Here is a 27,589-nt window from a genome sequence, read left to right as displayed (position 1 = left end):
AAACTAGAAATAGTACTCAGCTCCGGACGGACCAGACCTGAGGTCCCATAATTCCCATAATTAACAATATCTTGTTGCTGTTAGACTGAATTTTGCTGTTTGATATGCTTTCCTGGTATACTTGTTGCTTCTATACGAATTGGGTATTAATAATTTAAGGCTTTAAAGTGGTGGTAGGCGCGGGGTCTTCGATCTTACGCGGGTAGGCTTCTAGCGTTGTTCCTGAGGGCTGCGTTGTAATATTGGGTGTCTGTTGCTTTCTTCAGAAGGCAAAAAAACGTTTACTGGAGCGAAATTATTGATGTAGATATACCTCGGGGCATTTGGATCGGTGTCATCTCACGAGGACGGACTGAGCGCTGTGGAATATGATCAGTTTGTGGGCAAGAAGGTGTCCTCCGTTAGCCACAACTGGTAAGATACGGACGGAGTGGTGTAGCGACTAGACACGCTACGAGGCGGTATCTTATCCCCTCAGGGCGCAATCGAGATGTAAGATCAGAAAGAGGCACACAGAACTGTGCCAGTATTGTGATGACTCCCAATACTGAATACAGAACCATGAAGAAGAGTTGAAAAATATCAGTTTAAATTTTGTAGAATCAAAATGAATATTTCATACCAGAATTTAGTAACATAAATGTCATCGTTTTCATACGTCATGGATTAGGCTCACTGGCCTGTTCCTGCATCATCGCTTTCTTGGGCATTTTATATCTCTTCTACCCCTCGGTTTGTATCTCCATATTTGAGAAGGAAGTCTGCAAAGCGGCATACGAATCAAATGATGACTCCATCATTTATGATATTTCTTATTTATGATGTTGCCGTATTCGGTCTACTCGAGTACATTTTTTGACCGCTCTCAAAAACCTCATCAGGAGCCTGAATACGTGACTCATCCCAACTTAGCAAAATTCACACTTCACTACTTTAGGTAAGAATAGACACGGCTATTGTTTTTTAGAATTTTACCTGAGTATCCTCTTTGGCCTGTTTCCCGAACATTCTGCGTACTGAACCACAGACTCACTCAAATCGGCTCAGTTTCTTATCTACATCTGTATTTCTGTCGTATAATATATCAAAACAAGATTATTAAAAACTCGTACTTGTTCCGAGAACTGTCCTTCCAAGATTATCTTCCAGCGTACGGGCCATTTACCTTTAAATGTCATTATTAAGTTGTAGAGCGAGTACGGAAAGTATTAAGAAATCGTGTGGTCCAGATGATGAAATGAACTATAACATATTCTTCTTGAACCGTTAAATTATAATTTGTCACATAAGAAATTTTTTGAATATCGAAAATTAAAGTCACATTCGACTGATGAATAAATTGACACGTTAGTGAAAATTATACAATTGAACATTATCAATAAATACTGTAAGCCACGTGAGACTTCTGACTACAAAATAAAAATATTCTGCACTAGAATGAAATGTTACATTAAACAAATCATGACCGCTCCAAGTGGGGTCCGACTCTAGAATAGTCACATTAGACCAGTAAGTCACCATAAAATATACATGACCGTATCCGGCGGCATTCTTACTTGAGTGAATGTATGAGCTTGACTCTCATGCCAGTGGTAGTAGACACTAAAGAGCATCATACGTCGCCTCAACTAGGAACGGAACAGTGATAATCTTACGTAAATGAGACTAATTTACATCCTATTACATAAATGTAATTAAAATTATTTCAATTGTGTTTCTGGCAATATAACGCAAATTGGGATAGTGGTAAAGATATCGACAACTATCGTGCCGGAACTTTTCTTTTTTTTGCCGGTGGTTATTACGTGTGGAATCCACAAATTAGATAGTTTCCGTACCCGAAAAATTGTTATCTTTTCATAACTCGATCTGTTTCCTTGAGTTTCATTTGACCATAAAATCCATAATCAGTGATTTTGCAACGACTGAGCAATCTCAACCGCATCAGCGATTTGAATTGGAATACCCAGAGAAGGATTGATAATACACTGCACTACAGACAATGTTAAGACAGAGTGTTTTCTATTCCAGCGTCACTCCCAAGAAGAACTACTCTGTTTCTGAAATAACTTTTGAGTACCTCGATCTTAATCCGCATGCAACCTGGCCTTTGTAATTGAAAAAAAAGCAGATGGACATCGAAAAATTTTAAAACTCCTGATATATCCAAAAAATACATTGCACATATAATAGCACCCTCTGTGCCCATGGCTGAACCGAAGCCATACTGATAGTCAATCAGCAAATTTTTGTTTTTTTTTTGTAAAACGCTCATTCAAACGGAATTACAGAACCTTATCTAAAACATTACCAACTACTGGCAAGAGCGTCACAGGCATATTAAAACTCAGAACGAGGTTCTTGTCACCAACTTTGAAGAGAATTTTTAGATTAACACGTTCCAACAAACAGTTAAAAAATAGGCAAAAACCACTTTTGTCAGTATGCGGACACAAATAACCTAACAACCGGACAGAACAAGAATCAAATCCAGGGACAACAGATTTAGATGACTGCTTGACGCACAGCAGCCAATCAGAGACCAGTATTCTGATCAGGTGACCTAAGCCCCGCGCACTCCCACTACTATATAAAATCAGTCGAACCAAAACCCTTACCATTACGTTCAGTTTTATCTAGTGTTACGCTTTCCGTCAACGATAGGCGTTTGTATTAAGATATTATCATTTGCGGGATTCTTATTCCCCACTGCACTGTAATATCCTTATAGCCCAATTTAATAAGACCGACTTTAATTTCACCTCGGTAATCAGTATCGACTGTACCTGGTGAATTCACATCTGTAAAGCCATAACTTATCGCCATAACCAATCTAGGTATTATTTGCGCTTTATATTTTTTAGGCAGTGATATAGTAGTACCGGTTGCGATTATTTTTGTTTCACCCAGTTTTAAAATCTTATCGATTGTTGAAATTATCTCTAAACCGGCGTTTTGATCGGTCGCATGTTTAGGAAAATCAACGAAATTATTCAATTTCTTAATTTTAAAAACTTACATTTCTAAATATCTATATTGAAAAAAAATAATAAAAGACAAACCCGAAAAACCTTCATTTTTTTAAGAGCAGAAGTAAATGAAAATAAAATAGATTGAAAATAGATTTTAATATTTTATGATAAATCAGGAAAGGTGATAAATACATTAAATTAGAAAATTTCGTTTTATTTTTTTTTACTTTTTATTTATTATCGATTTCATATTACATATTTAACAAGAAATTCGAATTCCTAATAAAATATTTAATTCGAATTTTCCATATAATCGAGTTTCCACGTAGAGTTACTTATTAATAAGTAATTTGGTGTATGAGCTCAGATACCTTAGTTTCAACTTCATCTTCAGCGTTTACCTTTTTCCCTGTAGACGCTAATAAATTTCTGTATCTCTCTGAAATGTAAAGAAAAAATTAGTTATAAAAAAAAACATTAATAAAATTGAAAGACACTAATGATGCTAAATAGAGAGATACTAATTTTATTTTTCATATCTCGACGATAGAAAATTGTCTGGAGATTATCGATGTTCGATAACACTTGTTCACAACAACATAATATAATTTGGTAAAATTAACGTAACTGTTTATTAAAGAGAAGTAAAACATTTAAACAATGCGTAACACGAATTACTAATACATAAAAAAAAACTATAAGTAAGAATACTTTTCTTTTGTGAAGGCATTTTTTTTCTTATCTTTAGTTAAAAAAATATTATTAAAACTAATATATTAAATATTTTACTTATAAGCGTTAAAAAACAAAATCCATCATTTTACGTCATTGTTTTCCTGTTACCGACTAGCAGCTGTTTGATAGAAATGAAAAATTATGTTAGTTTGGCGGAAGTACTAGTTTTAATGACTGTAATGTTTTTAATCTAACCGACTACCCGTTTGGCTAGGGGCCTGGTTGGGCGCTTGTTTCACCAAGATAGGCGTTTCGGCAGCTAGATCCGACTAGTTTAGCTATTATGTTTTCAGAATAGAAGTAGATTGTATTAAGAACTGTGTGATAGAGCTGCGGTGTGTCGATGGAATCTCTAGATTGTTTTTGACAAAGTACGAATCAATTTGGAAATCCGCAGGAGAAAACTTACGTGTTTACGAAAAACACTTTTTTAATGGATGAGAGAATAGTATTTGCATTTTTTCAGTAGACTGAAATAAATAAATATTTGATATTGCAGTTCAGTTTAAAATGTTGTTAAGGAAAATAACTATTTTCAAGTAATTTGATTTTATAGATAGACAAGGGGAACGCGCTTCCACGAAAGGATCAGCGAGTTAGTTGGGAGTGCCACAAATTAAACTAGATGAGCGAAATTGCAAGAAGCCAGAAGTACTGCCGCCTTTTACAAAGGCGGCAGTACTTCTGCCGCCTTTTACAAGGCCGCCTTTCCCCTTTCTGCCGTAAAGGGGAAAGAACACACTGATGGAATTACCTGTCCAGACATTTGCATCTTTGGCATCGTGACAGATGCCAGATTGATGACTCTGGTAGCCAATGATGTTTAGCAGTCGAAAAGTCCATCTTTCATAAAGTCTGTTACAGCTAGTAACTGATTGGGTAAAGTGATGACGGGGATTTTCAGAAGGCGGATATGTTCCGTTACGGTGGTCAGGATGACCAATATTTAATCACAGTACTAAAAACAACCCACGATTCTTTTACAATTAATATTTTACTAGTAGCATCTTTCTAGTAGAGGTTAGAATAATATTTTATGAATATTCTGGGCGGACATTATTAATTGATCGCTCATGAAACTTATTCAAATCCTGTTTTTCACGTCAAATATTCACAGTATTAATTCACCCATCAATGTATCCAATATTGTATTATAGAATTTTAATTATAATTTTTATTAAATGAATTTAATAATTTGTAATTTTGTACGACACGAGTCCGTAACCTTTGATATGATTTTGTTAATTAGTATGGTTTAATTAATCCGAATCATGAAATTTATCACAATTTCTCAATTTTAGATATTTACTGGTGTAACTGGAAAATATTATAAGAATATTAATTCAGTTTGAGCCTTCTCTAAAGGCATGAAACTGAAGTTCATGTAGCTAAATAAACTGTGCGTATCCCTTTGTTGTTACACGGTAAAGTAAAGAAAGAGTAAACAGAAATACGCGCTGTTTTACTGCCTACAGCATCTAAAATACAGCGCTTATGGTATAGTTAACGGAAGAATGAACTGGGTAGACAGGACATTTCAGTCGCCTGTCAATATCAGTCAACATCTGTGATGTTGACTCTCTATGCTTTGACAAATAATCTTAACATTACGTTTAATTTTACTTACTTTCATTAATATAATGATATATACATTCCTCCATTCTTTCACTTTTTCCGTATGATATTAATGGGTTTATTTTTTGAAATTCAGGTCCTGATTGAAAATTTTTCGTAACATCGTATGTTGAAGTACTCGAACATGTAGTGATCCATGACTGCACTGCATCAATATACCTGTTATAGTTTATAAATATATCTCTCATGGTGTCCAGCTGTTCAGCTGTTATCATTTTATCCGAATTTATAGAAGAACGTACTGTTGGTTCAATTTTATTCCACCTTTGTAGTTCATAATTTACAAAATCTTTAATACAATTCATACAATTTTTATTCGAAACATTTGCATTATGTTGATTTTGAAAAATCATGTGACTTAGATAATCATCTTCATAACGTTGTTTTATTTTATCAAAATCCAAAATACCGGCTGGAAAATAAATAAAAAATATATATATGTATAATAACATCTATAATTTTAAAGGAGACTTATAATCCTCAGTCATTTCAGTGGTAAATAACTTAGAACAAAGAGACGATAAGTGAAAAACTAAAACTATTTTATTTATCTGTAATTTCTTCTACTTTTTTGACAAAAAACAGTATTGACGTAATACGCATTAGGCGTCCCGGTCATCAGTGATGCCGATAAAACTGTAATAAACCTTTTTTTTTACATAAGGGAAAAATTTGAAATTGAATTTTCCATTTCAATATAACCTGAAATAGTTATTATCAATGACTTTTTTTAAGAAAAATACGAGTATTTTCATTTCTTTTGATAGTGAAAATGTTTTCTAAATAAACAACCAGATATTCAGTAATCTGATCGTTTTTGTAGTCTTTTCGCGAGCCGTATTTTGAATAAATAACAATAAATGAAAAAGTAAACTTTGACGACATGTAGGAGATAGATTCAACGACGCCGCAGGCAACTTAGATATGCACTGCTAGAGGGCAAACAACTTGTTTCCTAAAAAGGGCCGTTTGTGAACACACAGTGGTACATCCTACCGATCGCAGCAAGTAACATATTTGACTTCATTCGGAGGATGATAAATTAGATTTATTTCTGAATTTCTTACTTTTACAGATTCACGTGTTTAAAGAGGCCATTGTAGAGGAACCTAACAAAGAATTCATCGTTCGATACCGATAGAAAATGTTTTTTCTAGAAAATGCTTTCCATTATTCATATATAGTCTGCCATTTTCACAGCACATTTTAAGTTCTTCGGTATTATTTTCAAAGTATGTCCTGGTTTTATGTATAATTTGGAAAAGAGTTTTACCTTCCATGTCTAGCATTCTGCATTACGTTCTCTTCTGCTGTAAACCAGTAAATTGCATAAAGATTATGTTAACTGAACAGATTTCCGCTAACACGAGCATAAAAAAAGAAATCTGATCGTTTTTAATTTCGAAGAATTAAAAAAGGCGACGCCTTTATAATACAAAACATCCACTATAAGAAGGAAAAGAATGTGCTCAGTAATTCGCATAATGTAGTCAAATTGAAAACTGAGGGGAAACCCCAAGTTAGCATTAAAGATATGAAATGTTGAAGATTCAAAAATGTGCTAAAGAGAAACAAACAGTAAACAGGGAGTTTTTAAATAATTTATCCGAAAGAATATATCTGAGGTGCATTCATGGAATAATTTTGTTGGAAATTCAGTATTTTGTACACGGAAGAAAATATCTTTCCTCGTATGCTCGTTGATTCAGTTTAAATATACGAAATTTTAAGAAGGCATGGTGTTCTTTCGGAGTAATTCCCCTTCAGTTCATCTGCTGGAGTACTTTCGGTACCAGGACCTATGGGCTAGCAGGAGTGCGCCTACCAGAGCTCTAGTTATTTGGAGGGAGAAATGCGCCCCGTTCTGCGTATGGAGTCGCATATGCTGACTAAATGAAATTATGGTCTCTTCGTGGGACGGTGTGGGTGCTAATTTATTTTGAAGCGTGCAGTTCAACAAAGATCACTATGACGGGTAAGCATATGTTAGAATTGGCAGGACGTATAGCCGAAAAATGAGCAATTTGGTTGCCAGTGGATATGGGCTGGCACTGTTCATTACTGGGTATAGTTAGACCCATACGGCCTTTGCCCTTTGGGTCACATATTTAACATGTTCTCTAATGTAAGCCGTTTGTCAAGGACTACTCCCAGGTACTTGACTGTTTTCCCAAAGAGGATTTTCTCTCCTGAGTTTTCCAGCTGCCTGGCTGGAGCACATGTCTTGTACGTGAACATCACTGCCACCGATCTTTCACCGTTGACGTTGATTCTCCACATATCGAGCCACGGCTCTAATAGATCCAGTTGCCGTTGAAGTCCCTCGATCGCGTAAACTACACTTCCGGATTCATAATAATATGCCGTGTTGTATGCGTATAGAGCTGTTTTGACTCCTTCCGACAGCGGCATAACGTTGACGTAGGCCGTGTACAAGAACGGCGAAAGCACTCCTCCTTGGGGGACTACAGCGACTACGTCTCTGGTGGAGAAGAATGTTCCCCCTACACGTACAACAAATTGTCGGTCTAGTAAATAAGACCGTATCAATCTGACATAGCGGCAGGGAATCGTCGTATCTGCGAGTATATATAGCAAGCCGCTATGCCAAACTTTGTCAAGGCTTTAGCCACATCTAGAAATACGGTTGTAGTTACCGCTTTTCTATTTAGGTCTCAGGCAGGAGTGTCGATTATTTTAACCAGTTGGAGGGTCGTCGAGTGGCCCTCCCACAACCCACATTGCTCAGGCCGTACTCCTTTTCCCAAATGTCGCCTATGTCTGTCCAGGAAAATCCTTTCGAATAGCTTTGACAAAACTGGTAATAAGGAAATCGGCTTGCAATTCTGGGGAAAGAGCAGACTTTTCCGAGGCTTGGGTACGCATACCACCTTTCCAGTTTTCCAGCAATTCGGAGTATATCCAACGTACAAAATTGACGTGAATATTATTCGGGGTAGGTGATTGTCCTTTATCCACCGTCATCGTGGCCCAAGGACCTTTTACTTGTTCAGCTGCTCCTTATAATAAGGACAGCCCCTGTAATTGGCCGGGTGCGGCCTTTTACAATTTGCATACGAGGCAAGCTCTATGCGCGGCTTCATGGTTTCGTGGTTTCGAGACCACGGCTTCGTGGTCTCGCCCACATTTCACGCAGAGCTGTGCTCTGCGGCAATAGTTCAACGAGTGGCCGAACTTTTGGCATTTGGGACGGACCCCCGCGAGACACAATTGCGGTCATCTTAATTCTACAATAGAATAAGTTTTTCAAGTGATAAATGCCTCTGGTGGCATCGTTCGATTTAAGGCGACGAGGCACGTGGTGGTCTCCCTTCCGTCCCTCGTCGTCAGCTTTTTAACTAAAACTGCCTCGTAATCGAACGAGGTCAGCTCCTCTTTTACCTTTTCCGGGGTGGCCCCATAAGGGATGCCCCGGATAACCACTTTGAGCTACCTATCTTTTGGGAGCTGAAAGGAGTGAAAGGCGACTCCCTTAGAATGCAGAAAACTCTGTACTTCTCTGAAGTCGCCTTCGCTGCTTAGCTGAAGCCTTTCAGAGAGCCCGGTACGTTTGGCTACTAGGCGCCCTCTTATAATGACGGAGATTGCTCTCGCCGGCGTTGCCCACTACTTGGAGCAGTCCAACATGACAGGTGGGGTTTTCTCCCGCCTAGTACCGGAGGTTGTCCTCTGAAGAATTATCTAAACGGTAGTTACCGGAGGTTAAACAGGAAAAAGAAAGAAAAAATACCGGAGGTTGCGAGGAATTTCCATCGCTAACCTCCATGATGGCAACTGTTGTTTCAGAGCTGCCCCTCGTAGTGTTCGGCTCCTCGGAGGGTTGATCACCCGTGGTTACCGACCTACGCTTAAAAGTGTTCTTGTTTTCACACCGTAATCCTCTCCTCCATCAGAAAACTCCGGGCGGGAGAATGAGAGAGAGAAGGATAAGTTCGGATTAGATAGCTTTCAATTAAGAAAGAATCGTCTGAAGAGTACTGCTAAAATTTAAATTAATATTAATTTAATTAACTATTTTTGACTTCGATGAAAGATCTGTCGTAAAAAATTTAAAATAAAAGTAAAAAGGTTAATCAAGAAGTAAAATTACTTGTAAAAGTTCAATTATATTCACCAATAAAATATTAATTTATAAATAATAAACAAGTATTACAAGTATTAACTTATAGATATAAATAAAAGTTTTTAAACCATGGTTTAAAACTTACGCGGTCGTTGGGAATAGCTTTGTTATGCGGTTGAAGGTCTGGTTAGATGTCCTAACGGGATGTTGACAAGGTCACATCGTGAAGGACATAGGTGGCCGGAAACGAAGCAGAACACCAACACACAAGAACGTTTAACACACACTAACGCAGGAGCACTATTTAACACAACCTATCACGTTCACTTCTCCTCAACAGAGTTTCCAGAGTATGTAAAGTGACCGGTATGTTTATTAAATTCTCCAAAATTTGATTATGATTAATCAAATTCATCCGTTTTTACACATAAACACCAAAATTTATCAAAATTACCGTAACATATATATTACCTAATGGGTTCTGTAGGTAAATTAAGAAGAAAGTTTTGGTCGATAGGATAATAGTAATATAAAAAATATGCTTAATAAATAATTCCCGTTATATGAAACGAATACTTACATTCTGCTCTAGTAAATCTTTGCATGCATACTTCAACATTGAAAGGTGTTTTTTGTTGAATTGTTGCTTTGTAATGTGTAGTAGTATAAATCTCATAAAATGTCTTTCTGGTATTAGTCGGCATGCCTTTATCACATAAATTGTGCCAATATTCGAATCTCTCCTTAAATAATTTCATGTCAGATTTAAATTTGTTAAAATTTTCTATCTGATCATTCGCATTTGATAAAAGTTTAATTGAATCTATTTTTTTATTTATTTCAGCAAGTATACAAAGATAACAGCTTATCTGTGTATGATATAATTGCGGCCTGTTCAATATGTCAGTTATATTTTGTTTTTCTTTTAAATAATATTCCTCCCACTTGGCTTTATCGATAGCAGATTTCTCTGAAGCTGAAAACAAACAAAATACATCAATAAATTCATTTCGCTCAGAAAAAATATTAGATTATTCGGTTGTAACTACCATCAAACCGAGTTTGCCGAGAAAATTAAATGAATCAATAAAGTATGCAAGCGTGCAAAAAAGAATCGTGTAAAATATTATTTTATTAAAATATGAGATACGGAACATTTGATGTCCGAATTGACAAATTATAACCGAAATTAAATAAAATCAATGCATCGTAATCAAAAGTAATCATTCAACGTTCCATAAAAATCGATTAAACTAAACTGTAGATATTAAAAAAAAAGAATACTGAGGAAGAAAAACTAAAAAAATTGAGCTTATTATTCCCCACTATTAAATGAATTATCCTAAATGCAAAACCAATGGTTAATTTTAATGTAATGAAGTAATCTAATTACAAGGAAATGAGTTTGAATAAAGACACAAAAAAAATATATTTTTTGGGAATAAGAGTAAGGTGAAAATGAGAAAATATAATTTATGACGAAGAGTAATCGAATTAAGTGAAGAAATCATTTTCCCTTGTAAGTGTAAACTCTTCTTTTTTTCTTTTTTTCTTGTCTTCATTCATTTGACTGGTTTGATGCAGCTCTCCAAGATTCCCTATCTAGTGCTAGTCGTTTCATTTCAGTATACCCTCTACATCCTACATCCCCAACAATTTGTTTTACATACTCCAAACGTGGCCTGCCTACACAATTTTTCCCTTCTACCTGTCCTTCCAATATTAAAGCGACTATTCCAGGATGCCTTAGTATGTGGCCTATAAGTCTGTCTCTTCTTTTAACTATATTTTTCCAAATGCTTCTTTCTTCGTCTATTTGCCGCAATACCTCTTCATTTGTCACTTTATCCACCCATCTGATTTTTAACATTCTCCTATAGCACCACATTTCAAAAGCTTCTAATCTTTTCTTCTCAGATACTCCGATTGTCCAAGTTTCACTTCCATATAAAGCGACACTCCAAACATACACTTTCAAAATTCTTTTCCTGACATTTAAATTAATTTTAAACTCTTCTAATTTCTCGGAATTCTTTAGTTATGCTGGATTCAGTTCATCAATGGGGCGTGGATTATGTTTCAATACACAAACGATAAGATATCCCACAAAAAAAAAAATCTGCAGGAGAAAGATCGGATGACGTTGCTCTCCATACGTAGATACTTCTCTTTCTCAGAACGTCCATCGTTGCCCTTTCCGTCTTCCATGTGACCCCCTCTTGTTGAATCAACAAATTTATCATTTAATTATAAATTGTTAGTAAGTTGGTTAACAATTTTTTTGGTAGAGGACTGCTGTAAGAGTATTTTTAAAGAATATGGGGCCGATAATTCTTCGGCTGGAAATTGCATATCACTCACCAATTTTCTGTGGGTGTACTGATCGTAAAAAGGTGTGAGGATTTTTGGATCACCATTAGTAATCGTTCCAATTATTAACTACTCAAATTAAACGAAGTTTCATCTACAAAAAAATGCTCCCCTTAATAAACAGATTAAACTGACAGTAGTAGAGACTAACAGTATAATCAACCGGGTGTGATTCATGCGGTACTTGAATTAGGTACGAAGTAAGTTAACTAGTAAGCGTACCGAATTTAATGAGAACATTTGTCTCATTAAATTCCAGTGCAAAAAATAAATTTGAAATGTAATTTGAATGAACCTACATTGTTTCAAATAAATAAATAGCTGGATTATATATATATATATATATATATATATATATATATATATATTTATATTATATTTTATGGGGTAAAATTAATAATTATTTGGGGTACGCGATCAAAATCGTTCTGAGAGCGCTCTTCTAGATCTATGATAGCAGGAAAGTAATAATTGTTCCGTTCAGATTTTGTGTTACGGGGTTCAACGTTTTCTTTACTACTGTTTAAATTTTTGTAATATAAATAAGAAATATTTACCTTCATTATAGTAAACGACAGAAAGCAATAGTATTGACACCAATTTAATGTGAACCATTTTCTCTTCGTTTAAAAATCTAAAAAAAAAAACAGACGTTTTATATATTTTTTTGTTTTATAATCTTTTAATTTATATAACTGTAGCATAAATTAAACTACGATACAGATTTACCGTTACTTCGAGAAAAAATAAAGAGATTCGGTATAAAGTATAAACTGCCGCTAAACAACCGCATAAATTATTAATCGTAATAAATAGTTATAAACAACATGATATTTTAAGTGAAATTAATAATCAATAATCTGTTAATATAGATATTATTAATTAATCAATAAAGCAGTTAATTTTAATAGAAGATAGTTTTAAGTAATTACCTAAATAAATAAATAATGTTCTTTTGTTCAAAAACTTAAATCTCTGAAAGTTCTTCACCAACTGTATTGAAATTTTTAAACAATGTTGTATTTGAATACACGCGTGTTTTTATATGCCTACTATTTATATAGTTAAGCTAATACATCCGAGACAGGTAAACACATGATTAAGAAGGTAAAAAGAGAAGATGGAAAAATGGGAAAACAAGGAAAACGAAATGGAAAGGAGAAAGAGAAAAAAGAAAAGCGGAAAGGGAATGGGAAATGAAAAGGTGGTTAAATTTTGTGAAGTCCGTAATGTTCATTCTGTTAATGTTTTATCAAACATCCAATTGTGTTCATTTATATTTATACACTCAAATCTAGCAATAAATCATCAAATCTAAAAAGGAGTAAAATAATTTTTTTTTTTACTGTATTAGGAAACTTAATAGATTAATCAGTGAAATAATTTGTGTAATAATATTTTAAACTTCGTTTAAGATATTGAGAATTCGATCAAATTTTGTAGATTAGTAACGCTGAAACCTAGTATGATATCGGTTAGAAGTTAATTAGTGAAATAGAAAAATATTCCAAATAGTATGAAAATGGATTTTCACTGGAACAAAAAAAAAATTGGTGATTTTTAGAATTTATTAAAAATAGTTTTAAGATTGTAATTGTTTTTTAAATCGCAAATGTAGAACAAAAAGACTATACTTTTTTATAATTTGTTTTGTGTTCCGGCAAAAAGAAATGCAGAATATATTAATATTATATCAAAATTGAAATACGAACATGTTACGGCAAATATTAGAATTACAAAAGTCAAAAATTATAGGTCTAAGTAGTAAATATATTGATAATAACTTACTAAATTAATATCGCATCAAGAAATAAATTATCAATAATTTATTCAATCTAGTAATACAGATAATAATTGTAATTATGTACTTTTTGAAGTTAATCAAAATTTCATTAAGTGAATACCAATAATGTAATATCTTTTAGCGATTCTGCCGCAAAAGTATTGCGGCATTGCCGTTAAATATTTATCTGCAGAGTATTTGCAAGACCAAATCTACTGAATAATTCGTTTACTGAAGTCGGGATTGGGATAAATTACATTTACTCTTCAAATATTTTTTACCTTCTTCAGCTCTGATATGAAGATTGCACTCACCATTGAAATTAAAAAATATCAAGTTTTCGAAAAAAATTCAAAAATCTATTTTTAATCCTTTTAAATTCGAATTTAAAAAAAAAATTATTTTAACCCTTCGAACTTGGAATTTCAAATAAACTAGAAATTGGGTTTTAGATACTCATAATCAATCATTGTGTTCAAACCCAGCTCATACAAGGATACACACTTACAGTACACAATTTATTAATTGAATTCATTGAAGTTTGTTCTTCAATCGGAAAATTTCCGCTACTAGAAATATATATACTTTTTTCCAAATTTTTTAAGATGAAATATATCTAAAAACCTTCTCAATAATGACAAACAGGGGTAAATATTAGGTTGCTATTGACCATGTAATTTTTTTTTATCGGGAATAAAAAAAAACATCTTTCTCTTAAATAATAGTGTAGATTAATTGTAGGGATAACCGTAAAATCCTAATCTGTCCTAAATTTTCGGGCATCCCAAATTTTTAGATATTAATGAATTCATTTTTGACAAAAATTGTTTATAAACTTAAAAACATTAGATTTAGATAAAATGGATTTGAATAATTTGTCACTGGTTAAAAAACGGTATGCTGTTGCTAATGAAGTATCTATACGGCTTTTAATGTATAATAAATTAAAAGTAGTTTTTTAATATTATTCACTTTTATGAATAGACATAACTTATGCATATATATATATATATATATATATATATATATATATACATATATATATTCCATATATTTTTCTTTGCATAAAAAAATCCTTCCTTTTCATAAAAAAACAGTCAGTCAGTCAGTCAAATTGTTTACAAACTTCAAAAAAAAACATTAGATATAGATAAAATGGATTTGAATAAGTTTTCACCAGTTAAAAAACAAAATGCTGTTGCTAATCAAAAATAAACGGCCTTTATGATTGTATTTACTTTTAGTAATCGTATTGTAAAATACTCAATTAAGAAATACCTGTGACTGCAAATCAGCAGCCGCCGAATATTTTATTTGGGGAATTAGGTGTATTGTTCCTTGAAATACATTAATTCTAATAACTGTCTTAGTGTAATTTTTGTCCTTAGCACAATTATTGTTCGTCACTTTGTAGTACTCGATCCGTTGTATATACGGTTTCTTGGAAGACATACAATATTATTTATTATTAATATATAACCATGTATATCTATTTTAGTAAAATTTAGAAGTATAATAAATTAAAAGTAATTTTTTAATAATATTCATTTTTATGAATAGACATAACTTATAAATATATATTCTATGTCCAAAAAAAAATCCTTTCCAACTCGTCACAGGAAGTGTGACGACTACACATTTTAGGAAATAAAATATCGTTTGATAAAACTAAGGAATAATAAAAAATTTAAGATTAAAATGTTGACGTGTCAGTTATTTTAATTTTTTTACTCTTGTGTATATTCTGCATAATTGCTTTCTTTAATATAGAAACTTTGTATGTATGTATATATATATATATATATATATATATAAAAGTTTATTTATTCGTTTCAATGTACATCAAACATTAAAAAATAATAAGATATAAATTAAATAATAGTAAATCATGTTAACTTAAATATTAAATTATTATTAAATTAAAATTTATTTTATTATTGCAATAATGTTAATAGAATTTGTAAATTAAATATGTTGAATATTAGCAGTAACATAATAAAAATAATAATTACGTGAACTCCAATAGGCTTCACTAGTTAGCCGGAGAAGATGCAAATCGTAAATTAATCATTGCAGCACCTCCTTTTATACTGATTTTTGTGAAAATAAAGTACGTTTCTTACGTAAAAGATATGTACCTATTAAATATCCCTATATCCATTTTGAATAGTTTCTGTGTGACGTCAGAACGTATATACTGACGTGTATTTCGCATAATTAAAAGCGTACCTGCATTAAAGAAGATAAAAATAGACGTTTGATGAAAACAACGTATATCGTTTAAATGTCGCTATATTGTGCAATATTAAAAACAATAATTTTTTCTTATTATTTAAAAAAACCCCAAATATTTTATTATACTATATTACTCAATTGTGACACACAGAAAAGAAAACTTAGTATTTGTTTCAACAATCACTTTACAGAAAATTTTCAGTTATTTTCCATTTCTAATCCGCATGGACAAACTTCGAACTTGTATTGTTGAATCATTAAAAAAAAATGTTTTCTTCCCTTACATTATCTATCCCGTTCAGTCTTATGAATGTGAAGCAAATAAAGACAGATGAAGTAAAAGTTAGGGTGGCTTCCTTTGAAATTATTGGTAGGCCAAATTAAGGCTTGTAGTGCTAAATATTAACTGCATTTCGATTGCTGTAGAATTGTGAAATGTAATTATATATTTGAATGAATTCATTCGTCGCTTTTGCTAGTAAACCTGGAACGATGTTTGTTATTCTTACAGAAGGCTAAATTATTATGGTGTGTGACTCTTGTACGATTAACTTACAAACTTTTAAAGTAATGGCGCTTGAAATTAGAAAATTATATACATTTTTAAATATTTTCTACCCGAGTAGATAGCAAAAGCGGTTTAAAAAATTCAACACAATATACTTGAAATTTCATGCGTTTAGGTTTTACCATTTTGATTTTTATTTAAATAAAAGCTCTTTTTGAGTTTTGTCTTTAACTCATAAATACCCGATTTACCTCTGCCGGTATTTATATTGCAAATATGAAGATATATGTATATAAGGAATATATGATTATATGTAAGATGAAGCCGCATCATCTTCATTTTTGTCTACAGAAAGCTTCCCAATATATAATACTAAGGAATCGTAATATTATTAACACCAATTTAATGTAAACCATTTTCTCTTCGTTTAAAAATCTAAAAAAAAAAACAAAAAAACAGACATTTTGTATTTTATTTTCGTTTTTATAATCTTTTAATGTATATAACTGTAACATAAACTAAACTAAGATACGTATGCTCATTCGTTTCTTCGAGAAAAAATAAAGCGATTCGGTATAAAGTATAAACTGCCGCTAAACAACCGCATAAATTATTAATCGTAATAAATAATTATAAACAGCATGATATTTTAAGTGAAATCAATAATCAATACTTTGTTAATATAGATATTATTAATTAGATCAATAAAGTAGTTAATTTTAATAGAAGATAGTGTTAAATAATTAAGTAATAAGTTGTTCATCTATATAAATAAAAATATAAATATTCCTTTGTTCAAAATTTAAATTCCAAAAACTCTTCACCAACTGTATTGAAATTTTTAAACAAGGTTGTATTCAAATACGCGCGTGTTTTTATATGCCTACTATTTATATACCTAAGCTAATACATCCGAAACAGGTAAACATATGCTTTTTTTTGAAAAACAGTGCTATTTTTAAGACATAAAGGCATAAAAAAAGTAAACGGGAAGAAGGTAAATAGAGAAGAAAAAAAATGGGGGAAAAAAAGGGAAAACAAGGAAAACAAAATGGAAAGGAGGAAGAGAAAAAATAAAAGCGGAAAGGTGAGAAAAGGAAATGGTAAAGAAAAATGGGGGAATGAAAGGGTGAAGAAGAGGGAAAACGTGGGAAAGGAATATGTTAAAAATGATAATTTGGAAATTGAAAAAGGGTAAATGGAATGTGAAAATTTAGTTAAATTTTGTGAAGATCCGTAATGTTCATTCTGTTAATGTTTTATCAAACTTCCGATTGTGTTCATTTATATATATATTTATACACTCAAATCTAGCAATAAATCATCAAACCTAAAAACGAATAAAATAATTTTTTTTTTACTGTATTAGGAAATTTAATAGATTTTATTAATCGGTGAAATAATTTGTGTAATAATATTTTAAACTTCTTTTAGTAGACTAGCAACGCTGAAACCTAGTATTCAATCGGTTAGGAGTAAATGAGTGAAATAGAAAAAGATTCCAAATAATATGTAAATGGATTTTCATTGAAACAAAAAAAAAATTGGTGAAAATTGGTGAATTTTAGAATTTATTAAAAATAGTTTTAAGAATATAATTTATTTTCTTAAATCGCCAAACGTAGAACAAATAGACTATATTTGTATAACTTTTTTCTGTTCCAACAAAAATAGATGCAGAATACATCATAATTATATCAGAATTGAAATACGTACATGTTACAGAAAAAATTAGAAGCAGAAAGGTAAAAAATTATAGGTCTAAGTAGTTAATATATTGATATTACACTAAATTAATATCTAATCCAGTAATAAATTATCAAAAATTTATTAAATCTAGTAATACAGATAAGAATTGTAATTATGTACTTTTAGAAGTTAATTAAAATTTGATTCGGTGGATCCCAGTAATATAATATCTTTTAGCGATTCTACCGCAAAAGGAAAAATAAAAATAGTAAATTAGAAGATAAAAATAGTGAAAACGCTTCAAGGACAATATATTACTATTCTTCATCGCAGCTTCACCCGCGATGTGTTATTTCTTTCGTTTGCCGTAGCGGTCAATATTTTAATTTTATGTTTATTAATCAAGTAACGGTATGTAACTGCAGCCTGTCACACATACAGTAACGGTGGCAACGACTGTGTTGGGACACAGCACTTTCCCACCCCTTAAAAAAAAACCGGAATTTAAAAAACCCAAAATTGGTTTTTAAATATTTATTTGCAGAGTATTTCCAAGACCAAATCTACTTAATATCTCGTTTACTGTAGTCGGGATAGGGAATAGTTAGATTAATTCTCCAAATTTTTTTTACCTTCTTCAGCTCTGATATGAAGATTGCATTCACCATTGAAATTAAAAAATATCAAGTTTTCGAAAAAAATTCAAAAATCTATTTTTAATCCTTTTAAATTCGAATTTAAAAAAAAAATTATTTTAACCCTTCGAACTTGGAATTTCAAATAATCTAGAAATTGAGTTTTAGATACTCATAATCAATGATTGTGTTCAAACCCAGCTCATACAAGGATACACATTTACAGTTCACAATTTATTAATTGAATTCATTGAAGTTTGTTCTTCAATCGGAAAATTCCCACTGCTAAAAAATATATATACTTTTTCCAAATTTTTTAGAGGAAATATATCTAAAAAGCTTCTCAATAATGACAAACAGGGGTAAAAATTAGGTTGCTATTGATCATGTAGTTTTTTTTATCCGGAACAAAAAAATATCTTTCTCTTAAATAATAGTATAGATTAATTCTAGGGATAACCCTAAAATCCTAATATGTCCTAAAGTTTCGGGCATCCCAAATTTTTAGATATTAATGAATTCATTTTTGACAAATCTGAACAGTCAGAATTGTTTATAAACTTCAAAAAAAAGATTAGATTTAGATAAAATGAATTTTAATAATTTGTCACCCTTTAAAAATCAGAATGCTGTTGCTAATCAAATATCTATACGGGTTTTATAATTATAGTTACTTTTACTGATTATTGTTATATATGTATCGTATTGTAAAATACTTAATTGAGAAATACTTGAGACTGCAAATCAGCAGCCGCCGAATGTTTTATTTGGGAATTAGGTGTATTGTTCCTTGAAATACATTAATTCTATTAATTGTCTTAGTGTAATTTCTGACCTTTGCACAATTATTGTACGTCTCTTCGTAGTACACGATCCGTTGTATATAAAGTTTATAAGTTGTATATAAGTTTATATTTAGTAAAATTTATAAGTATAATAAATTAAAAGTAGTTTTCCAATAATATTCATTTTTATGAATAGACATAACATATACATATATATATTCCATATATTTTTTCTTTATATAAAAAAATCCTTCCCAATTCGTCACGGCATTTATTTTATTATGCTGGACTTTTAATATTTTGAAGGAATTTTCTATCTTTAAATGGTATGGTTCTTTTAACTCTTTTTCATTAATTAGTATTGGTTAGATCAATAATTGATTACTGTTTTCTAATAATTCTTCGTAATAACCAATAAATAATATTTTTATTCTATGCTACATATTTCAAAATCATATAGTTGTATATTTTTTCAAGTGCATAATTAAAATACTTTTTAAATAATTATATTGACAAACGCAATGTATTAAACATATCGTGTACTATTTTGTTTAAATACATAAAAATAATAAATAATAACATTAGATAAATTTATTTATCTATTAAATTATTTTTAATATATTAATTTATTATATTTTTATAAACGACGTAGATGAAATCAAGCAGAAAAGTATGTCCCCAATTTTATACAGTAATTAGTTTCTTTATCGTTAGAATTTTAACAAATAATAACTGATGTGGACATTACAAGACATCCTTGTACGTCTGTTAAATTACATATCCATATTTTTTTTTAATTGAAAGTATATAAAATTTTATTTCATTAATAACTTCTTAATTTCCATTTTTTTTTTTTTAAAAAAAAAGGGAATGAAGTCGGATTCGAACCGATGAACCGATTGAAGAACATAAGAAAGAAGCCGTAATAAGAAAGGGAGTCCGACAAGGATGTTCCCTATCTCCGTTACTTTTTAATCTTTACATGGAACTAGCAGTTAATGATGTTAAAGAACGATTTAGATTCGGAGTAACAGTACAAGGTGAAAAGATAAAGATGCTACGATTTGCTGATGATATAGTAATTCTAGCCGAGAGTAAAAAGGATTTAGAAGAAACAATGAACGGCATAGATGAAGTCCTACGCAAGAACTATCTCATGAAAATAAACTAGTACAAAACAAAAGTAATGAAATGTAGTGGAAATAACAAAGATGGACCACTGAATGTGAAAATATGAGGAGAGAAGATTATGGAGGTAGAAGAATTTTGTTATTTGGGAAGTAGAATTACTAAAGATGGACGAAGCAGGAGCGATATAAAATGCCAAATAGCACAAGCGAAACGAGCCTTCAGTAAGAAATAAAATTTGTTTACATCAAAAATTAATTTAAATGTCAGGAAAAGATTTTTGAAAGTATATGTTTGGAGCGTCGCTTTATATGGAAGTGAAACTTGGACGATCGGAGTATCTGAGAAGAAAAGATTAGAAGCTTTTGAAATGCGGTGCTATAGGAGAATGTTAAAAATCAGATGGGTGGATAAAGTGACAAATGAAGAGGTATTGCGGCAAATAGATGAAGAAAGAAGCATTTGGAAAAATGTAGTTAAAATAAGAGACAGACTTATAGGCCACATACTAAGGCATCCTGGAATAGTCGCTTTAATATTGGAAGGACAGGTAGAAGGAAAAAATTGTGTAGGCAGGCCACGTTTGTAATATGTAAAACAAATTGTTAGGGATGTAGGATGTAGAGGGTATACTGAAATGAAACAACTAGCACTAGATAGGGAATCTTGGAGAGCTGCATCAAACCAGTCAAATGAATGAAGACAAAAAAAAAGATATAATAAATACAAATTCCCAACATTTTATTAAAAACTATACATAAACAAAATAAAATTATTCATCTTAAACGCATTAAATTTAAAATTAACGCCATTAATTGCAGTAGCAAAGTGCTTGAAAAGAAAGCTTTTATTCTTTCCTAGCAACGGTTATTACATTGTGGAAAAATAATTATACATGAAATAAGTTACCTAAAATATATTTTTTGGGATGAGGGTAATTTATCATAATGGTTTAAGGTTAAGTTATTATTACAAGTTTAAATAAACCAAATAACAGTTAAAAAATTAAATAATCAGTTTTATTATTTTTTTCCTGCCCTCCGTTCTCAAAAATCAGTTTCAAGAAACGTTAATGGTTTTTCTTTATTAACTTTGTTGAATGGAAGACATTGATAAACTCCTCTGAAAAATTTACAATCAATAAAATGTTACCCAATTTTTTTTTTCAGGATGGGTGAATTATGAAGAAATTTAGTGTAGTATAAATTATAAATTAAAAAATCGATAATGTTAAATTTTCATAACCACCCGCAACACCAATCACGACCACAATGTATTTTCATTTATAATGGTGGAGGGGGGTCACTTAATCTACTACTAATGCTTACGAAGTGACCGCAGTCGAGAAGGTAAAAAACTGGGCATTAAATTGCAGAAGCGGTACATGGCGGACTAGAAAAATCCCCATGATCATAATGCTTGATGTTAGAAACGCATTTGGTACGGTCCCCTGGACAGCCATCATTGAGGCGCTTCAAGCCATGCAAATAAGTAAATACTTAGTAAATCAGATAGATCAATATCTGCAAAATAGGTTCATAGAGGTCAAAACCCTAGAAAGGAAAGCCATATTTCAGGTATTCGGAGGGGTGCCGCAGAGATCTGTCCTTGGCCCAACCTTATGGAATGTTTTCTATGATAAGATCTTCAGGCTGAACTACCCCGAAGGGGTATCGATAGTAGGATACGCGGATGATATCGCAATATTAGTAGAAGACAGAGATATTAATGAACTGGAGAACAAGGCAAACGAAGCGCTTAGAACAATAGATGAATGGATGGAGGATAACAAATTAGAAATAGCTCCTAATAAATCCTGTTGCCTGGTCCTCTCGGGTAGAAGACCATTAAGAAGTGTGAATCTAAATATCAGAGGACAGAGAATTGATGAAGTAAAAGAAACAAAATACTTGGGGGTACTTCTGGACAAAAGTTTAAGGTTCAGCAAGCATATTGATATGATTTGTGGGAGTGTTACTCCTGCTGTAAAGGGATTAAGAGGATTATTTCAAAACCACGGCACACCTAAAATGGTTATTCGAAGATTGATAACCGCGGCTATCACTTCGGCGGTACTGTATGCGGCTCCCATATGGGGGGCGGCAATGAACATACAGCGAAATAAAAAGAAGTTGAGAAGTGTCCATAGACTGGCATTGCTGCGTGTAGCTGCTAGTTACTGTACGGTATCGTATTACGCGCTGTGCGTACTGACCGGGGTCCTACCCATAGACCTTCAGATAAAAGCCAGAACCCTCAGACACAGCGGTATGTCGAAAGAAGAGATGGAAGGGATTGTAGAACAAGAATGGCAAGAAGAGTGGGCAGGGTCCAGAGTGGGAGAATGAACCAGACGCCTAATCCCTAATATTAAAACCTGGAATAACAATAGACTCGGAGATGTCAATTTTTACATGACACAATTACTGACGGGGCACGGCTCTTTCGGTCAGTATCTGTATAGGATCGGGAAGAGAGCCACCCCGCAGTGCATCAATTGTCCAGAGAACGACGATGCCAAACGTACGTTGTTCATATGTCCAAGATGGGCCGTTAACAGAGGTCAAATAGTAATTAATGGTCTTACACCAGAAAATCTCATAAACTGGTTGGGGTACAACAATGAGAACTGGGAATGGTTCCGCAGGTTCGCCGGGGAGGTCCTGCGGGCCAAAGAGGATGAAGACAGAAGAATGGGAGTATAAACAGTAGGGTAGGGCGGACAGTCACTCCATGGAGGGCCTGTACGCCTTGGTGTGCGGGTACCTGAGAAGGGGGTGAACTCCAGGGGAGTTTGAGTTTGGGTTAAAATAAAAGATCAAGTCCCGGTCGGCGGGGTCGTCCCTGCGGGAGCCTAGGCTCTTTGTGGGGTCGGCGCTGTCGATTAGAGGCCAAAGGCGTAAAGACCGAGTCCCGGTTTCCTGCTGAGGCGCTGGGGGACGGCATAGCCGGACCTTGGCTCTAAAGCGGGGGATTAGAGACAGGCAATGTAAAACAAAAGATCCGAGACCGGGGAGGCCAACCTGCCGTGCCGGACGTATAGCCGGCGGGTGGGGGACGCCTCCTTTGAGAGTAAAAGGACACTCTCTCCGATTGAGTATACTTAATTGGATATCCGGTCGGGGAGAGTAGGGAAAAAAAATGCTTACGAAGATATTACAATAATAGGCTAAAAAATATCCAAAAAATAAATTATTTGTTTTTTTTTTATTTTTGAATAAGGAGGAATTTAGGGCCAAATTTTTTAAATTTTTGCTAATTTTTTCATAAACGTGATGAATGATCTAAAGTGGGGGACAAAGATTATTTGTACGTTGATATAAGCACGACACTATTTGGCCATTTATCAATCATATGAATGAATTTGAAAATATCAAATCTTTAATTTGAAGCTATGAAATTAATTTTTACGTTTAAGTTCGTTTAATATAAGAGTGGTTCTTAAAGAGTTTTTTATTATATATATATTTTTTTATATTTGATTGACATTAGGTTGTAGGTAAACCTTTCTTTAAAATAAGAATTTCTTAATCGCTTACTCTAGATCCATTATATTCATAAATCTATCGGAAAATACATAATTTGTGTGTTTATTTGTTTCCATGCCAACATCCATATTAAACTTTTGCATAGCAGTTTACGTATTTGTTTCAAATATTTTTTCTATGTAATCTCTTAATCTTTCGATGTAACTTGCAAATGTAATAATTATGATGTATTCGCTTAATATTATGAAGTAATCTAAAAACAAATTCTGAATGTATAACTTTACAAACGCTGACGGCAAAATTTATATACTTTCCTGCCATTGGTTATTTATTCATATACAGTAGAGAAATAAATATACGTGAAAAAGTTACCTAGTATTACGTTTTTGTTGTGGGTGTAATTAATGATGAAATTTTTTATTACGTTAGTTGTGAGTTAATATAACATTTTTTTATAAAAAAACAAAAAAAACAGTATTTTTCAATTTTTATCGGCTCCCTCACCCCTTGCATTATCTGAAGGTGGCTGCCTGGGCCAATAGACAGCACAGAGAGGTGGATTTCTGTACGGCTCAGTAGTTGTGGGGTCCATGGGTCATTCGGAATTTACCTTTGTCGGATCGGAAAAGGTCCGGACGCCTGCTCCGAGACAGCAGAAGCATTACGCTAATGTTGTGAGAGACAAGCGTGAGACTAGTCAAGCTTCGAACCAGCTTGAGTTTATTTTCGTAAACAAGCCTGAGGGGTCGACTAAGATTAGTAGACAACTCAAGGAGGATTTCCAGGTCGCTCGTAGAGACAGGAAAATCTTCAAGATCAGAACAATTAAAGATACCAGAAAGGGCCTTGTAGTGGTTGCGAATGACAAGGAGACAGTCCAAATCATCTCGGAGTCTCCTGAGGTAAAGAAGCTCGAGGTTAAGGTTGACCCGAAGCGAAACCATCGCCCCGGGTCATTGTCTCCGACAGCTATCTGATGAGGAGGTTCTCTCGTGAGGGAGCAGAACACCGAAATGGATGAGGCCGAATTGAGCGTAGGCTATGCTTCAAGAATGGCAGGCGTGATGCCGTGTGGTTTCACGGCGTTTTTGAGCTTGCCGCTGGTCTCTTTAAGAAGTTTGTTTGAGGGTAGGTTGTACGTCGTTCTCATGTTCTGTAGGGTTGCTTCCTCATCGGACAAGATTGGATTTGTCCTTATTTTTGCTAGTCTCATTCTTGATGAGTTGCCGTACTTACTGATAGTGTGACTCTGGCAGTGTTTAGATTTCCTTGCGGTTTCTGCCGTTGTTGTTACTTGACTAGTCTACTGCTTCTCTAACCTGTGTTGGCGTTTGTGGGTACATTGTCCTGTGTAGGATCTCGTGTGGCTAGGACTCCGCCCAGGCAATTAAAATGGCCAGAGATAGGCGTGCTAGTGAACCCAAACTTCACTACTTTAGGTAAGAATAGACACGGCCATTGTTTGTCGTATCTTAACTGCGTCTCCTCTTTGGCCTGTTTCCCTAACATCCTGCGTACTAAACCACAGACTCACTCAAATCGGCTCACCTTCTTATCGACATCTGTATTTCTGTCGTATATTAGATCAGAAACAAGATTATTAAAAACTCGTACTTGTTCCAAGATCTGGCCTTCCGAGATTATTTTCGAGCGTACGGGCCATTTAACTTTAAAAGTCATTGTTAAGTTGTAGAGCGATTACGGACGGTATTTGAAATCGTGTAGTCGAGATGATGAAATGACCTGAAACATATTCTTCCTGAATCGTTAAATTTTAATTTGTCACAAAGAAATTTTTTGAATATCGAAAATACAAGTCATATTAGACTGATGAATAAATTGACCCGTTAGTCAAAATTATACACTTGAATATTATCAAGAAATGCTATAAAATACATTAGACTTCAGACTTCAAAAAAAAACTATTCTGCACTAAAAGGAAATGTTACATTAAACAAATCATGACCGCTCCAAGTGAAATCCGACTCTAGAATGGTCACATTAGACCAGTAAGTCACCTTAGAATAAATGTACATGACGGCACCCGGCGGCATTCTCTACTTGAATAAATGTATGAGCTTGACTCTTGTGACAGTGCTAGTAGACACCAAAGCCCATCATACGTCGGCTCAACTTGGAACGGAACAGTGATAATTTTACGTAAATGAGAATAATTTACATAAATATTACATAAATGTAATTAAATTTATTTCAATTGTGTTTCTGGCAATATAACGCAAATTGCGGTCAGTGGTAAAGATATCGACAGCTATCGGACAAGAGATAACCTGAACAGCGTCTCGTGAAACAATTCATTAATCACAGATGACGAATGAACAAAAAGAAGACACTGGTTTCATAGAAAAGTATTACTATAATGTTTAAAATTAATACTGTAACCTGAGACGGGATCAACGCTCACCATTATGGCCTCACAAATACCTACATAAATGATTGCATGGTGCTAAAATTCAACCCTCGTACCATAATGGATAACCCCTACACCAAAGAACGCATTAAACGTCTTCTTTGCAATATACCGAAAGTACTACTCGAATCAAAGATTCTCATCAGAATAAAACCCAGATATGTCAGAAAGGACATAGTAATTGAAAGACTTAGTATCGCGCCGGAACTTTTCAATTTTTTGCTGGTGGTTTTTTTAAAAAAAAAAAACGCCATTACGTGTGGACTCCACAAATTAGATATTTTCCGTGTCCGAAAAATTGTTATTTTTTCATAACTCAATCTGTTTCCTAGAGTTTCATTCGACCAGAAAATCCATAAGCAGTGATTTTACAACGACTGAGCAATCTAAACCGCATCAGCGATTTGAATTGGAAAATCCAGAGGAGGTTGATAATATACTGCACTGAAGACAATGTTTACACTGACTGTTTTCTATTCCAGCGTCATTCCCAAGAAGAACAAAGAAACTGTTTCTGAAATAACTTGAGAGTACCTCGATCTTAACCCGCATGCAACCTGGCCTCTGTAATTGAAATAAAGCAGAAGGCCGTCGCAAATATTTTAAAGCCCATGATATATCCAAAAAATACCTTACACAAATTTTCTTGAAGGGACGTTAATCATAACTTTGAAAATAGCACCCACTGTTCCCTTGCTTGAACGAAAGTCATACTGATAGTCTATCAGCAACTTTTTTTTTGTAATTCGCTCATTCAAACGGAAGTACAGAACCTTATCTAAAACATTACCAACTACTGGCAAGAGCGTCACAGGCATATTAAAACTAAGAACGTGGTTCTTGTCACTAACTTCGAAGAGAATTTTTACGTTCCAACAAACAGTTAAAAAATAGGCAAAAACCACTTTTGTCAGTATGCGGACACAAACACCCTAACAACCGGACAGAACAAGAATCAAATCAAGGGACAGCAGTTATAGATGACCGCTTGACGCACAGTAGCCAATCAGAGACCAGCATTCTGACACGTGACCTAAGCCCCGCTCATTCACTCTAATATATAGAAATTCACGCACTATGCAGCCTTTTACAAAAAAAAATTATTTTTCTCTCT

At 33.3% G+C, this 27,589-nt stretch overlaps 1 protein-coding gene across 1 annotated transcript; it reads right to left on the bottom strand.

Annotated features, from left to right (window-relative positions):
* Positions 1-3,178: 3,178 nt before the first annotated feature.
* On the bottom strand, positions 3,179-15,673 carry LOC142333590 (uncharacterized). Its single transcript, XM_075380913.1, has 5 exons — positions 15,592-15,673; positions 12,354-12,430; positions 10,007-10,402; positions 5,335-5,754; positions 3,179-3,411 (listed from the first exon to the last, which is right to left on the bottom strand). Exons 2-5 carry the CDS (start codon positions 12,409-12,411, stop codon positions 3,311-3,313), a joined length of 975 nt encoding a protein of 324 aa, XP_075237028.1. The 5' UTR covers positions 12,412-12,430; positions 15,592-15,673; the 3' UTR covers positions 3,179-3,310.
* Positions 15,674-27,589: the final 11,916 nt, after the last annotated feature.

This window comes from Lycorma delicatula, chromosome 13 (genome assembly GCF_047948215.1).
Source record: "Lycorma delicatula isolate Av1 chromosome 13, ASM4794821v1, whole genome shotgun sequence".
In the NCBI taxonomy this organism is placed as follows: domain Eukaryota; kingdom Metazoa; phylum Arthropoda; class Insecta; order Hemiptera; family Fulgoridae; genus Lycorma; species Lycorma delicatula.
Note: the sequence above shows the minus strand (reverse complement) of the source record. Positions and strands in the feature narration are given on the sequence as shown.